The 14267-nt window shown below is 55.0% G+C and overlaps 1 protein-coding gene across 1 annotated transcript; it reads right to left on the bottom strand.

Annotated features, from left to right (window-relative positions):
- Positions 1 to 7936: 7936 nt before the first annotated feature.
- On the bottom strand, positions 7937 to 10352 carry LOC100338028 (2-acylglycerol O-acyltransferase 3-like). The gene is made up of 6 exons (XM_070064471.2): positions 10232 to 10352; positions 9757 to 9827; positions 9318 to 9522; positions 8916 to 9090; positions 8178 to 8380; positions 7937 to 8091 (listed from the first exon to the last, which is right to left on the bottom strand). The coding sequence occupies exons 1-6, from the start codon at positions 10350 to 10352 to the stop codon at positions 7937 to 7939; spliced, it is 930 nt and encodes a 309-aa protein (XP_069920572.2).
- Positions 10353 to 14267: the final 3915 nt, after the last annotated feature.

Raw genomic sequence — 14267 nt, forward strand, 5'->3', positions numbered from 1 at the left:
TCTTCCTTTGCCGTTGGTTCACCCTCCAATGGCCGCCGCGGCTGGCGCGCTGCGGCCGGCGCACCGCGCTGATCCGATGGCAGGAGCCAGGAGCCAGGTGCTTCTCCTGGTCTCCCATGGGGTGCAGGGCCCAAGCACCTGGGCCATCCTCCACTGCACTCCTGGGCCACAGCAGAGGGCTGGCCTGGAAGAGGGGCAAGCGGGACAGAATCCGGCGCCCCGACCGGGACTAGAACCTGGTGTGCCGGCGCCGCTAGGCAGAGGATTAGCCTAGTGAGCCGCAGCGCCGGCCAACAATGGGGTTTTTAAAAGATGTATACTAATGTTAGTACATATCTGGAAATGGACTAAATCGTAAATTTTAGAATCTGCTTTTGCAAAAACTGTAACGTCTCTTTTTAACAGTGTCTGCTTAATTGGTTACTCTGCCATTTCTAGAGTTAGGTCCTGTAAGCTCTCTCTGACTGTGTTAAATAGTTCTGAGGTATGTGATGATTTTGTGTGCTAACTCCTATGCTCAAGGTTTTTATTTTTGGTTTATTTGACAACAAGAGACATAGAATTCATGTTCTGCCAAAGCAATCTATTGTGTACTCTACAGTCTGTTAAGTTCAGATTGATAAAAAGCATTAAGTCTTCAAAAGTTGTGTTGAATATCATTATGATTAGCTCTGGTCTAAAAGTCTTAAAATCGCCCTGACTAAATGAATGGCTATCATTTCAGGATGTTAAGGAATTCTATTTTTGACCAGATATTCTAAGTTTTCTTGGCACCTTTAACAGACTTTCTGAAAATCAAAGTTCTAAATTCTCTGGACTTTTGGTATCTCCAGAGGGCCCCTGGAGATGTCAAAAGATATATCTCTCATCTTGCAGAGATAATAACCAATTGGGCTGTTTAGATTAAAAGTGGTGCCAAGATGTGAAATGATGCTAAACTTCAGTTACAAACATGTTTCTTTCTAGCTGCTCCAGTCTCTGGCTCAGAAGCCAGATCCTTTAAAGAGGGACTGACAAAGTCTCCATCCAGCTAATGCTGAATAACCAGGCATTGCTAGTTTAAATGTGGATCAAACGGAGGTCTAGCCAAAAGGGAGAAAGTGTTCCAAAAGAGACTTAGAGATGACGGGAGATGGTTATGTGCCAGATGCTAGAGAATTGGGTTCCAGGAGCCTAAGAAAGCTCTAGTGTCCACAGGCTACATGGTGAAAGCCCGGAAGCCCAAAACCTAAACTTACAGGTTACACGGTAAGATTAGTTAAACCCGGAAACCCAGGCCCATAACCCACTGGCTACACAGTAAATATCCGGAAGCCAATGGATGCAGAGACGTCTGCCACAACTTCTCCTCTAAGTCAGGCTACGCAGTAACACTGGTTAAACACCAGTTAAATCTGAAAGCCCAGGACTCGCTGCCTCACTTCTCCTCTTTTCTCTTCCAGAAGGGAAGTTACTACTGTTCTGCAGGACTCTCCACTGTGATGTACGGTGTGATCCCCAGACCTTATGTACGGGATGACTGTCCTTTTCTGTAATGATGCCTGGCCACAGTATAGGGCACCAAAGAGTATAGCCAGAATAAGAGGTTAAACTATGAAATAATGTGACAGCTAGATCGATTTTTTGGTGTGCATGATAAATGGGCAGAACTCCCCTTCTAAACCAAATTGAGGGAATTATAGGAAGTTGTATTGGTGACCTCCAAAGTATACAAGCAGGTCACCACAATTGATCTTACCTAAAAGGTCATAGCTCTCCTCATGGGCACGGTTTTAACTTGCAGGAAAATACTAAGTGTCAGAATTTGCCCATGACCAGTTTTCTAGCTCAACCTGCTATTAAAGAAATCTTCAAAAATCAGGGTTGTGTTGAGCACCCCTTGACTGACATCATAGAGGCTGCTTCCATGGTCCACTTTATTAGAGACCAGGAGAATGAGGAGCAAGCTAGCAGCAGGAGCAATGTAAGGATAGGCAACAGGCCAATCAATGGCTGCTTCACACGGTGATCTGCGGTCAAGGAGACCCAGCAAGGCCAGTGCGCCCCAAACAGCACCTGTTTCCAATATAAGAAGCCAGGTCATTGGGCAAGCAGCTGTCTGACAGAAACTGCCTCCTGTCAGCTCTGCCAAGAGCAAGGCCACTGGACAGGGAACTGCCCTGGGTGTCGAAGGACTCCTGGTTCAAAACCGCAGACCCTGTGGCCCCGAGTTAAAAAGCCTTTGGCTCTGCCCAGCCTCTGCCCAGCTTCCAGCTCCAGCCACTGCTATTGAGGGGATGGCCTAGGGTCAGTGAAACATAAGTTGCCTATTTGTACCAGCCTCCTATTCAGCTCTCCTCCTAGTCCAGCCATGTAATGCAAGTCAACAGGGTACCTCCCTTAAAGGAGATTTGCATCTCTTACAATTCTCTTCCAGCACCCCATGGATAGGTCTGGGCCTCACACACCCAGCCAGGCCTTAAAAGTCTATCCAAATAGTATTCAGCTTAGAAAGTCCTCCCTATAAGTTCCTAAAAACAGGGCTTTCAGTAACAGCTAACTCAGATAGTCCTGCACCTATTTGGACAGGTCCTCACTGAGGACTTAAAGGGCCTACCTCTTGAGGGGGGTGCACAATAATCCATAATGTGGATGGTTAAATGTAAATGATTTGTTAGTCTGTCTCCTTTCCTAGTCTGAGACTCTAGTCTTGTACATTGGCTTAACTTCCTAGCAAAACTAGCTACTAGGTATCCAGAGGAAAACAAAGCATAGCTAGTCCATTAGAGTGTTGATTATTTTATTTTTTTATTATTTTTTTATTATTTTTTATTTATTTATTTTTTTTTGACAGGCAGAGTGGACAGTGAGAGAGAGAGACAGAGAGAAAGGTCTTCCTTTGCCGTTGGTTCACCCTCCAATGGCCGCCGCGGCTGGCGCGCTGCGGCCGGCGCACCGCGCTGATCCGATGACAGGAGCCAGGAGCCAGGTGCTTTTCCTGGTCTCCCATGGGGTGCAGGGCCCAAGCACCTGGGCCATCCTCCACTGCACTCCCGGGCCACAGCAGAGGGCTGGCCTGGAAGAGGGGCAAGCGGGACAGAATCCGGCGCCCCAACCGGGACTAGAACCCGGTGTGCCGGCGCCGCTAGGTGGAGGATTAGCCTAGTGAGCCGCGGCGCCGGCTGTTGATTATTTAACCCTTATCCTCACCCCTGGGGAGAGAAAACCTGCCCCAGAGAGGATATGGGCCATGCAGCAAATTCCTACTTCTGCAAACTTCAGGCAGTCCCAGCTTTTCTCTATCAGGTTACAGGTTCCTAGATACAGGGAAATAGCACAGTTCCTAAACCAGGCTCTCAACAGGCAGCCAAAGCAGAGCCCCCTCCTTTGGGGGAAAGAGTAAACCACAGCCTTTGCTCAGCTAAAGGATGCTATGACTGCCAAATCCAGAGACCCTCCCAGCTGTACATCACTGGGAGGCAGGAGTCACCTTAGGAGGGTTAACTCAGGATCTGGGACCTGTTAAACAACCTGTGGGCTACTTTTCTAAAAACCTTAGACATGACTGCACAAGGATGGCCTCCACTGCCTAAAGATAATGGCAGCAGCTTCCTTGCTGACAGAGGAGGTATCTAAAATTACACTGGGACAAGATATCGCCCATTATACCTCACATCAAATAAATTCTCTATTGGAGCAAAAGGGCTCTCACTGGCTCACAGATAGTAATAATCTAAAATATCAGGTCCTCCTTCTAGAAAACCCTCAGGTAAAAATAAGGCATTGCTCTACTTTGAATCCAGCTACCTTAATGCCAGTTCCAAGGGAAAATGGTCCCCTCCACTCCTGTATTGAGACTATAGACTTGATCTCCGCCAGCAGAAGAGACCTAAAAGACAGCCCCCTGACTAACACAGATGAAGTTTGGTTCATAGATGGAAGCAGCTTTGTCAGACGGGACCTGCTTCTCAGGGTATGCAATAGTTATGCCACAACACGTTATTGAAGCTCGTGCTCTGCCCCCAGGAACTTCTGCTCAGTTAGCAGAACTGATCACCTTAACCAGAGCTCTAGAACTAGATAAGGACAGGAGCAAATAACTCCCAGGGGTCTCAACCTCTACCTTTATTTAAACCAAAGCAGCGAAAGGGATCTTACCCCAGGGAAGGCTGGCAAATAGATTTTACAGATGCAACTCTGTCAAGGCTATAGGTACCTGCTTATACTTATAGACACCTTTACTGGATGGGTAGAAGCCTTCCCAACCAAAATTGAAAGAGCTCTGTGGCCAAAACTCTCCTGAAGGAAGTTATTCCATGCTTTGGTCTCCCCAAATCTTTATAAAGTGACAATGGGCCTTCCTTCAACTCCCAGATTACACAAGGGATTGGTAGGGCCCTAGGAATAATCTGGCACCTTCACTCTGCATGGAGACCTCAGTCTTCTGGTAAGGTAGAGAGAGCAAACCAGGCTCTATGGAAAACATCACAAGGATAGAAATGTGTGCTTGGTAAGGAAGGTTAAGAAGGAAAGAGTTTTTTTAAATAAGGAAAGGACATGGTTTGTAAGAATGACTTCATCCTAATGGCTAGTTTACTCTAGACTGGAATGGAAATGATGGAATGTTTAAAGTAAGTTGAAGAGGGTGTGTGGAAGTCACAGAAGGTTATGAAAGAAAGAAATATTGGACATGCTAACTGCTGCTCTGAGAGGTATCTGTGCCATGTTCCAGGCAGACTGTTGTCTCTGGGTCAATCAGATTGGACAGGCACAAACCCAAATTCATGCTTTTCCTAGACAAAGCCAAGCATCTTCAGGACCAGGCCAAGCAGGGCTGGGATTTCTGGACTGACATCTGGTCATGGAAATCCTGGCTATTTCCTCTCCTTGGCCCAATAACTTCTGTAATCTTGCTGCTTCTCTTTGGACTGTGTGTTTTTAATGCCCTTGTTCATTTTGTCTCTAACAGGATAAAAGCTGTCGAACTCCAAATGGTCATCAGACAAGGCTTCCAGCCCATTCCATTGGACGACCTGAGCAGCCCTCTGGACCAAGCAGGACAGTCTTTCCTAGGCCACTGTTGCACACCATAAAACAGATAGCAACAGGAAATACCCAAATCCTCCTCAACACCCATATGTCAACTTTGAAGAAGCTACAGAAAACGGCACTCCATCCATAACCCCAAAGAAGAATTTTGGGTATTTGCCTCTTGAGGGGGGAATGTTAGGTAGGCAGTTAGATATGAGCTTCTGTGTGTGTGTGACAAAGGAATAAAGAAAAGACGTCTATGTCCAGCATATGCATCTGCATCTGCATCTCAAAGTCATCCAAATAACGTTTCTGGGGCAGCCCAGTATTTGCATCCTGCCCTGCCCCTTCTATCCGATAACCAGCCAGGTGGGGGTCCCCACCCCTTCTGCCTGATAATCTTCCACAATCTCCCAGATGCAGCCCAGTATCTGCATTTCAAATACCCTGCTCCAAACCTGGTCCGGATCCTGGGTTAGGACTGCACCAGCTAGGCTTCCTCCTGTCTGATACCTTCAGGGGAAAATTCAGATAGGAGCTTCTTAATATCTACATCCATAAAGTCCTTTGTTTCTGGAGGAGATGTGTGAAGACAGAGACCCATCTCCTTAAACCCCTCCCCACCAGCCTCAACCGGACTGGTGCTCAGTCCCCTGCATCTCTGCTGAGTCGCCTGCCTGCCTGCCTGCCTGCCTGCCCAGGTGTAATCTCTCCACTCAACCATGTAACCTCGTTCCTCCCCCCAGTCCCAGTGACTGGGCACTCTCTCTCAGGTCCTGTCTGGAGAGGTGTACATCTATTCTTATGCATGTCCCTTCCCTAATAAACTTTGCTAATTTACTTTTCCATTACTCTCTGTCTCACAGCTGAATTCTTTTTTGTGTGAAGACAAGAACCCTGCCATTCTCCGGTAACAAGTCCACACTCAGGAATACTGCCCTTAACCTTGATGAGCTGGGTCAAGCTAGGTCAGGAATGCAGACATCTGGGACAGAAAGGGTGCCCAAAGGGTGGACTTTGGGAGCACTGAGGGCACGGGGAGGTGGAGCAGTCGTGCTGTGGATCCTTCATCAGACATCAGACAGCAGCGTCCCTGTCGGCTCCACTCCATGGAAACCAGGCTGGGTGGGAGATGCTCAGTGTGCAGGGGCCGCGTGGGCATGGACGCAGGGTGTGCAGGGAGGCAAGGAGAGCCCCCCACACATTAGGAGAGACCAGGGCAGAAATGTGGTGAGCTGGAGATGGGAGAGAGGAACCCAGGGAAATGGCCAGCAGGGCTGGAGATGACTCTGAGAGGCTGAGAGTCCCCTCTGAAGGGAGGCCACCAGGGCGGGGTCAGGCCCACGCTGCACACTCAGAGGGCTCGAGACAGCCCCAAGTCTGGGGAAACTGCACGGTGGGCAGTGCAGTGGCCAGCGGGAAGCTGGCTTCACTCCCGTCCCAGCAAAGGAGGAAGCACAGAGGCTTTGTCAAGGCCCGGACTGCAAGCGCTCCCAGGCCAAGGTGCTCACCCACCGGCTGTTTTCTTTGTTGTTTTCCCCATTGCCTTAGCTTAGAGGATAAGGAGGCTCCCACAGGGACAGCCTGGCAGGTGCATGGGCAGAGAGCCAGGGCCTAGGGCTGCGTTTGCTTAGCACTAAGTGCCCTGGCCCAGCCTGAGAGCCTGGGTGGACACCAGCTCTGGCTCCTGACCCAGCTCCTTGCTGATGACAGCGGACCAGCTGCCCTGACTGGTTGCTGTCACTCACAGGGAGTCCTGGGTGGAGACACCGGGTCCTCGCCTCAGCCCCAGCCCTGAAGCTGCTGTGGGCATTTGTGGATGACCCAGAGGATGGGGGCTCCCACAGCCATGGGTGCCTGAGCCTCTCAGATGAACACTGCATCCATTTTTACAAGAGCCAAGTGAGGACACAGAGCGGCCAGCAAGAGCACTGAGCTGTCACGGGGCCTTGAAGGGTCCCGGAGGGACGACGGGGACAGAAATCCACAGTGCACAGGGGACGGCAGAGTGCACAGAGCTCGGTCAGCCCAGCCACGTCAGGACCTGGGGCCTCTTTTCCCAGTCCCGCCCTCGCGGGCTCCCACACAGCCCCTAGCAAGACTCAGGGAGGAGCGGGGCCACCCTCACTCTGCTCCACTCACTCTCCCCAGCCCCACACCAGGCCCAGGCCCAGGCCAGAGCCCCTGCAGCCTCCTTACCAGGGAGGGCGAGATTCGCACCCTGTTGCCCAGAGTGGACACTTGATTCCCATCAGAGGGACGCACTTCCATCAGCAGCTTCAATGACCACAACGCTTCTCGCCCGGGTGACCTAGAGGCAAGGGCACCGCCCAGCATTGTCCACGGGATGAGGGAGAATTGGACTGGAAAGGGAAGGATGAAGTAGCTGCCCAAGACATCCCACACGTGCTGCCTGTTGATGTCTCAGGTGCAGACACAGAGCTCGGTAGCACGGAGGATGCTCTGTCCACACCCACTGTGCTGAGTGTCCCCTTCTATGTCCCTGTTGTGAGACCTTGGTCCCCAGGGAGGCAGGCAGGGGAGGTGTGGATCCCTTGGTGGGAGGAGCTGGGGTCGCCTGGGGTCATTTGCAAGAGGCCTCAGTGACACCAGGCTCTCTGTCTCTGTGTGACCTGGTTCCAGTGGAACTTCAAACCTGCCACTCTCCATGGAGGCATGAACATGACCTCAGTACCACTGAGGCTGAGATCTGAACTTCGAACAGCGTTTCTTAGCAACTAGCTGTGACACCAAACTGATGAAGACTTACTCTAGGACCATTGGTCTCAGTAATGCCACGCCGGCAATGATGACAGCAAGAGTGGTTGTAGGAGTGTCCCTGGCTCTTATCTCTGCCCATCTCAGCCTTTATTGGAGGGACAAAGCAAGGTAGGGAGGAGTGTATCAGAGCAGAGGACGTGGGGTCTTAGTAGAAGGTGAGGTGGGTGGAGGCAGGGACTCCACAGCTCTCCTTGTGCTCCTCAAACAGCCGCTCCAGGGCGTCCATGTAGAGCCTGTGGTAGTGGTCAACTTGTTCCTCGCTGGGGCTGCTGCACTGGGGCACGGGGATGGGGCCGCCCACTGCAGGGGAGGGAGACACGGGTGAGCCAGAGCTGCCGCTGGCCGTGCCACCCACAGGAACCTCCTCCCTGCAGATGGGGACTCACCCACAGTGGTGATGGGCACGGGCAGGGGAAGCAGACCACAGGACTTGTGCGAGAAGAGACCACGGCCCCAGAAGATGCAGGGAGCTATGCTGGTGACCCTCTTGCAGGTGACCTGGCACAGGTACTGCCAGGAGCGTTTTGAGAAAGCCTTGCACCTGAAGGTGTCGTTCTCCCCAAAGGAGTACACAGGCACCAGGGAGGCCCTGGGAGGGGCGAGGAAGAGACAGGACACTTCTCAGGGTCTGGGTCTGCCCTGGCAAAGCCCTTGGGTCTGTGAGTCCCTCCCCTGTCTCCTGAGGCTACTTCCCAAGGTCATTGGAGACACATGACCGTGGCTGCACAGAAAGTTCTGGAAGGAAGCCTCAGCTGTCCTGACCAATGGCTGTGTGGTGGGCTTGGCGTATTCCTGTTCTCACTCAGTGTTTACAGCTGCAGCCTGGTGGCAAGGCAGGCATCAGCCCTGTGTACAGGTCAAGGTCAAGTCCAAGGGTTCCCCTTGACGTGGACTTGGGAGAGAACCCAGAGCTTCTGAAACTAAGGGACACAATGTTTGAGTCCACAGGGATGGGATATGGGACGGGGCACTGCAAAGGTTGAGACCCAGGTCTCAGGACTGACAGGAACCTCCATGTGCAAGTGACACTGCTCAGCACTGGGGACCCACAGCCCCACCAACAGGGACCTGCTGTATGGGTAGGGAGAAGCCATCCCGGTGTCGAGAGACCTGAGCCCACGCACCCGTGCCTCAGTGCCAGGCGCACAAAGCCTTTGCGATTCAGGAGTTCCAGGCGGTGCCGCCTTCGTGCCGTGTACAGGGCCTCCTGGGCTCCACCAGGCACGATGACCACTGCCTGGCCCCGCTGGGGCTGAGACAGTACAAAGTCCAGGCTGTGACGGCTCGCAGGGCGCAGTCCTGTGTCATGAGCAGTGGGAGCAGTCACCACTCCCTCGGTGGCTCTCAATACCCTCCCCCACCCGTTAGCAGGGAAAGGGGAGCCCTAACACTCCATCCCACATCTCATGCCCATGTCCAGCATGTCCAACAGTCAGGGCAGGTCCAGGGAGCCACATGGGTGCCTCAGTGGGGGTGGGGCACACTCTGGCCTGGAGCCACTTTCTCCCATTAAGAGTGAGGCTCACCACCAGCCATGATGTATTCTCGGAACAAGGGGACATAGAAGAAGATGGCCATCATGGCTGTCCAGGGCTGCAGTCCCGGGAAGAGCCGGGAGAAGTTGTTGCTCTCAGTGAGAAAATTACTGAAGGCTCCGGTGCACATGATGCCGTGGGGGTGGGATCCCAGCACGTAGTTCTGGCTGGGGGGCAGCTCTGCTGTCTTCACCAGCTGCAGGAGAGGAGGGAGGCAGAGAGGGGAGGCAGCAGCTGCAGGTGCTGCCTCTGCCCCCTGCTGACCTCAGAGGTCATGGCCCTGGGATGGGGTCAGGTGCACCTCTCCGCCCCTGCCCCTCTGTGAGCCTAGGCAGCAGGTCTCAGGCTGCAGACAGGGAAGGGGGAGCAGGTGCAGGGGAGTGGGGTGGGGAAGGGGGAGGAGGCGTCTATGTGGAGGGTGACCCCTCACCTTGATAGGAAAGTAATCCCTTTGGTATTTCCAGATGGCCCAGGTTGTTGGCCACACAAATCGCCTTCCCCCTGCGGGCAGAGATGCAGCTGGCAGAGTCCCCGAGGTACCCTCCCCATCGCTCCCCACCAGGAGCCTGCCCAGAGCTCACCTTGGCTGGGTGTGTCCCTGTCCAGGTAGAGCCACAACATGTAGAGAACAGACAGGGACCAGAGCCGTGTGAAGAGGAGGTGGAAGAGAAGAAGGAAGAAGAATGGGACTGGGTTAAAGTGAGAAAGAAAAATGATTTCTCATCAAAACTGCAGGCTTCAGCCCAGCTTCCCCTCCCTGCACCTGCTGCAACACTGGAGGGGGCACGTCCTGGGGTCCTGTTCCTGCCCCTTGCCACCGTTGTCCTGAGCAGGGGCACTGCCCTCCTCCCTGCAGCCCCTTATCCCCTGGGGCACCCAGGCAGCGCTGCCTCCCCACCTCTCACCTGAGTACAAAGTCAGCACAAACTGCAGCGCGCCCAGCTTTTCCAGCCACTCCTTCTGCAGGGTCTTCGCCTTACGGCTGATCATGGGGCGGCAGTGCACGGGTGCTGTGGAGTCAGCCATCCTGGTGCCACCATCCTCCTGCAGGCCCCACATGCGTTCACAGGTGTTCCTTCTCCCAGAATCCATGCTGTGGTCAGGGAGATGTCTGTGTCTGGAGCCCCTGAAGTGCCCAGGCTCCCTTTGGGACTGACCTTGGCTGTCTTGGTCCCTCAGTCTTGGCTGGTCCCTGGGAGGAGCTTGGAGGAGAAGTGGGAGTATGGGGGAGGGATTGGCAGCTGTAGCTGGGAGCCTGGAGCTGGGAGCCAGTGTACAGGGAGTGGAAAAGCAGAAGCCCCGTTGTCCCACTGGGTCTGGGCCCAGGCCTAGAGTGGCCTTTGCTGGACCCTATGCTGACCTCTTGGGGGTCCCAGGGAATGTCAAGGCTTCCTGGGTCCCCGGCACAACTTTGACCTTTTGCAAAATACACCCGCAGGTCTCTTCCTACTGTTCCTCCTACGCCCTCGCTGCGGTCACCCAGGGCTCTGATTGGGACCAGAGGTCAGGGACAGTGTGGGTGTGGACCAGGTGCCTGCTGGGGAAGCCAGAGCTCCCCTGTGCTCCTAGAACAGCTGTGTGGTCCTCTCTGTCGATTCCCTGCAGTCGTCCACCTGCGCCCAACTTCTGCTGGCATCGCTGCACCGGGATCTTGTTCCCACTGTGGGTGGGTGAGCGGTTGGTGGCAGTAGTGTGGCGACACAGTTTAGGGCTGGGCCAGTTGCCCACGACTGGCCCCATCAGCAGGAGGTCAGGCCAACAGATGTAGGAATCCGTAAGATGGATGGGCTCCTCTCCAGATAGAACCTGACAAAGAGAGCCCAGTTCACATTTAGGCTGAGGCTTTTATGGGGATGGGTCTTGCCTTCCCGCCTTTTCTCTCCTCCTCTCCTTCTCCTCCGAAACAAAGGACTTGTTGGGTGTAAATACAAAGAATTCCTGTCTGACTTTTCCCCCCTGAAGTCATCAGACAGGGGAAGGCTGGCTTGGGTCGCCCCGCCTTAGAGGAAGGATGGTTATCAGGCCAGGTAGAAGGGGCAGGATCCCCTGGAAGGTCATCAGGATCCGGGCAGGAATTGAAGTGTAGATACTGGGGCTATACCGGGAAGGTTATCGGGATGACTTTGAGATGCGGACGCTGGACCGCTGTAGATGTCCATTCCTTATGCTCTTGTCACACACACATAAGCTCACTTCTGACTCCCTACCTAACAAATTTACAATTCCCTTCTAATTACAGACCCCCAGGTCCATGGCTCCGAATTTGCCTCCAGCACCTCCAGGGACCACTCGGGACCAGCATGGACACCTGGCTGCCTCAGGCCGGGACAACAGACAGGGCACAGGGGCCATGGGACAAGAGCAAGGAGGGCCCTGGGAAGGTTTGGCTGGGACCAGAAGCCGCTCCCTTGCCGCAACCGTGGGAGGATGAGGAGGCTCTCACCCTGGGACGTGATGGAACCAGCAGGGCAGCAGGAGCAGGTGCAGCTGCAGGCCAGGGAGGAGGTGGGAGGGGCTGAGGCCTCCAAGCAGAATCCTCTGCACCAGGAATCTGGGAGGAAGTTCCTGTTCCAACTGGGCCGTCCTCACCAGCTGGGTAGCCAGGTGCAGCCACACCCGACCCAGAGGCTGAGCTTGGGGGATGAAGTAACTCCCCTGAGGCCTCTCCCCCAACCCAACAGTGTCCTGGCACCTTCACCGAGATGGGGAAGTAGTCCCGGAAGTGTCCCCAGACGGCCCAGTCCTGGACCCAGGCAGAGCGGGTGTGTCCCTGTCCCAGTACAGCCAGACCAGGTGGAGGACCCCAGGGGTCCAGGCCCGGCTCAGAAACACAAAGATCAAGGCCACCAGGCACACCTGGGCTGGAGGAGGGGGCCCACTCAGAACCCAGGAGCTGCAGCCGGGTGTCCCCTCTCTCTGAGTGAGAGACACAGCTTCCATCCGCTGGTTCACTCCCCAAATGGCCACAACAGCCAGAGCTGGGCCGACCCCAAGTCAGGAACCAGGAACTTCTTTTGGGGTCTCCACGCGGGTGCAGGGGCCCAAGCACTTGGGCCATCTTTTCCTGCTTTCCCAGGCCACAGCAGAGAGCTGCATCGGAAGTGGAGCAGCCAGGACCTGAAACAGTGCCCATTGGGATGCCAGCACCGCTTTACGCACTCTGCCACATCGCCAGCCTCCGCTGCTTTGAGCAGCTTCCCCTTGTGACCCAAGCTGCTGGCCCTGCCCCCTGGACCTGCTCCAGTAACCCACACACCCGGTGTCCAGCACCTCGCGGTACCCAGTCACGGGTAGGGGGGCCGCAGGAGCTGGGCGAAGCTCCCCTCCAATGTTTGGTCAGGAGGAGGGAAGGGCCCCCGCCAGGGAAGGGGCGGGCTCTGGAGCGGAGAACCACCCTGGGGCAGGTGCACAAGCCTGAGTGATTTACTAAAGGCCTCCAATGGGGAGCAGATGGGAGCAGTAGGGGCTGTGCTGCGGGGTCTCCCCTCTGCTGTTTTCCCTGCAGGGGCACATGGCAGTGGGGGGGTACAGTGAAGGGGTGGGGGGGTGAAGTGCAGGTGGTGGGAGGGGGATTCCTGAGGAAGCCATCTGTTGGCAGGTGCCTCTGGACATGGAGTGGGGGGCAGGTACAGGTGGCGCCAAACAGCACCAGAGGGATGAGGAGGGCAGCCAGCAACCCCGGAGGGACCCCAGTGCCGTCCTCACTTGGCTCCAGGTCTCTGGCCACAGAGGGGACGCGGCAGGATGCGCAGCCCATTTCCAACAGGGGGTTGGTCCCAGCTCAGTCCCGCACCCCGGAATACTGCCCTCAACCTTGATAAGCTGGGTTGAGCCAGGGCCGGAATGCGGACATCCGGGACAGAAAGGGCGCCCAAAGGGTGGACTTTGGGAGCACTGAGGGCACGGGGAGGCGGAGCCAGGGGCGCAGTTGAGTGGTGGGTCTCCCTGTGGATCCCTCCGCAGACATCCGACACCAGCGGCCCTGTGGGCAACACTCCATGGAAACCAGCTTATCGTGATTGAGTCAGGCAGCAGGGGCCGCGTGGGCATGGGGACAGAGGCTGCAGGGAGGCACGGAGAGCCCCCCACAGCAGAAGAGACCAGGGCGGAAGTGCTGGGAGAGGAGATGGGAGGGAGGGAGGAACCCAGGGAAATCGCCAGCAGGGCTGGAGACGACTCTGAGAGGCTGGGAGCCCCCTCTGAAGGGCGAGGCCACCTGGGCGGGGTCAGGCCCACGCTGCACACTCAGAGGGCTTGGGGCAGCCCCAAGTTTGAGGAAACTGCACGGTGGGTAGGGCGGTGGCCGGCGGGAGGCTGGTCTCACTCCTGTCCCAGCAAAGGAGGAAGCACATTGGCTTTGTCAAGGCCCAGACTGCAAGCGCTCCCAGGCCAAGGTGCTCACCCACCGGCTGTTTCTTTACTGTTTTCCCCATTGCCTTAGCTTAGAGGATAAGGAGGCTCCCACAGGGACAGCCTGGCAGGTGCATGGGCAGAGAGCCAGTGCCTAGGGCTGCGTTTGCGTAGCACTAAGTGCCCTGGCCCAGCCTGAGAGCCTTGGTGGACACCAGCACTGGCTCCTGACCCAGCTCCTTGCTGATGACAGCGGGACCGGCTGCCCTGACTGGTTCCTGTCACTCACAGGGAGTCCTGGGTGGAAACACCGGGTCCTCGCCTCAGCCTTGACCCTGACGCCACTGTGGGCATTTCTGGATGACCCAGATGATAGGAACTCCCACGCTGTGGGTGCCTGAGCCTCTCAATAAACACTGCATCCATTTTTACAACAGCAAAGCTCAGCTACCGCAGAGGCCATGATTAGAACATCTAACAGAATCTCTTAGAAATTGGCTTAGAGACCGAAACTGAAGAAAACTGACTCTGGGACCACTGATCTCAGCCCTCACTCAGTACTGCCACACCCGCAATGATGACAACAAGAGT

Source organism: Oryctolagus cuniculus, chromosome 19 (assembly GCF_051225735.1).
Source record: "Oryctolagus cuniculus isolate XC-2025 breed Fujian yellow rabbit chromosome 19, ASM5122573v1, whole genome shotgun sequence".
In the NCBI taxonomy this organism is placed as follows: domain Eukaryota; kingdom Metazoa; phylum Chordata; class Mammalia; order Lagomorpha; family Leporidae; genus Oryctolagus; species Oryctolagus cuniculus.

Excerpts from the sequence above, each read along its gene's own strand:
- LOC100338028 (XM_070064471.2), bottom strand. The coding sequence starts at position 10,352 with ATGGCTGACTCCACAGCACCCGTGCACTGCCGCCCCATGATCAGCCGT. Across the intron at positions 8,381-8,915 it reads CGCCTGGCACTGAGGCACGG|GGCCTCCCTGGTGCCTGTGT; the intron begins GTGCGTGGGCTC and ends CGCCCCTCCCAG. Across the intron at positions 8,092-8,177 it reads CGTGCCCATCACCACTGTGG|TGGGCGGCCCCATCCCCGTG; the intron begins GTGAGTCCCCAT and ends CCTCCCCTGCAG.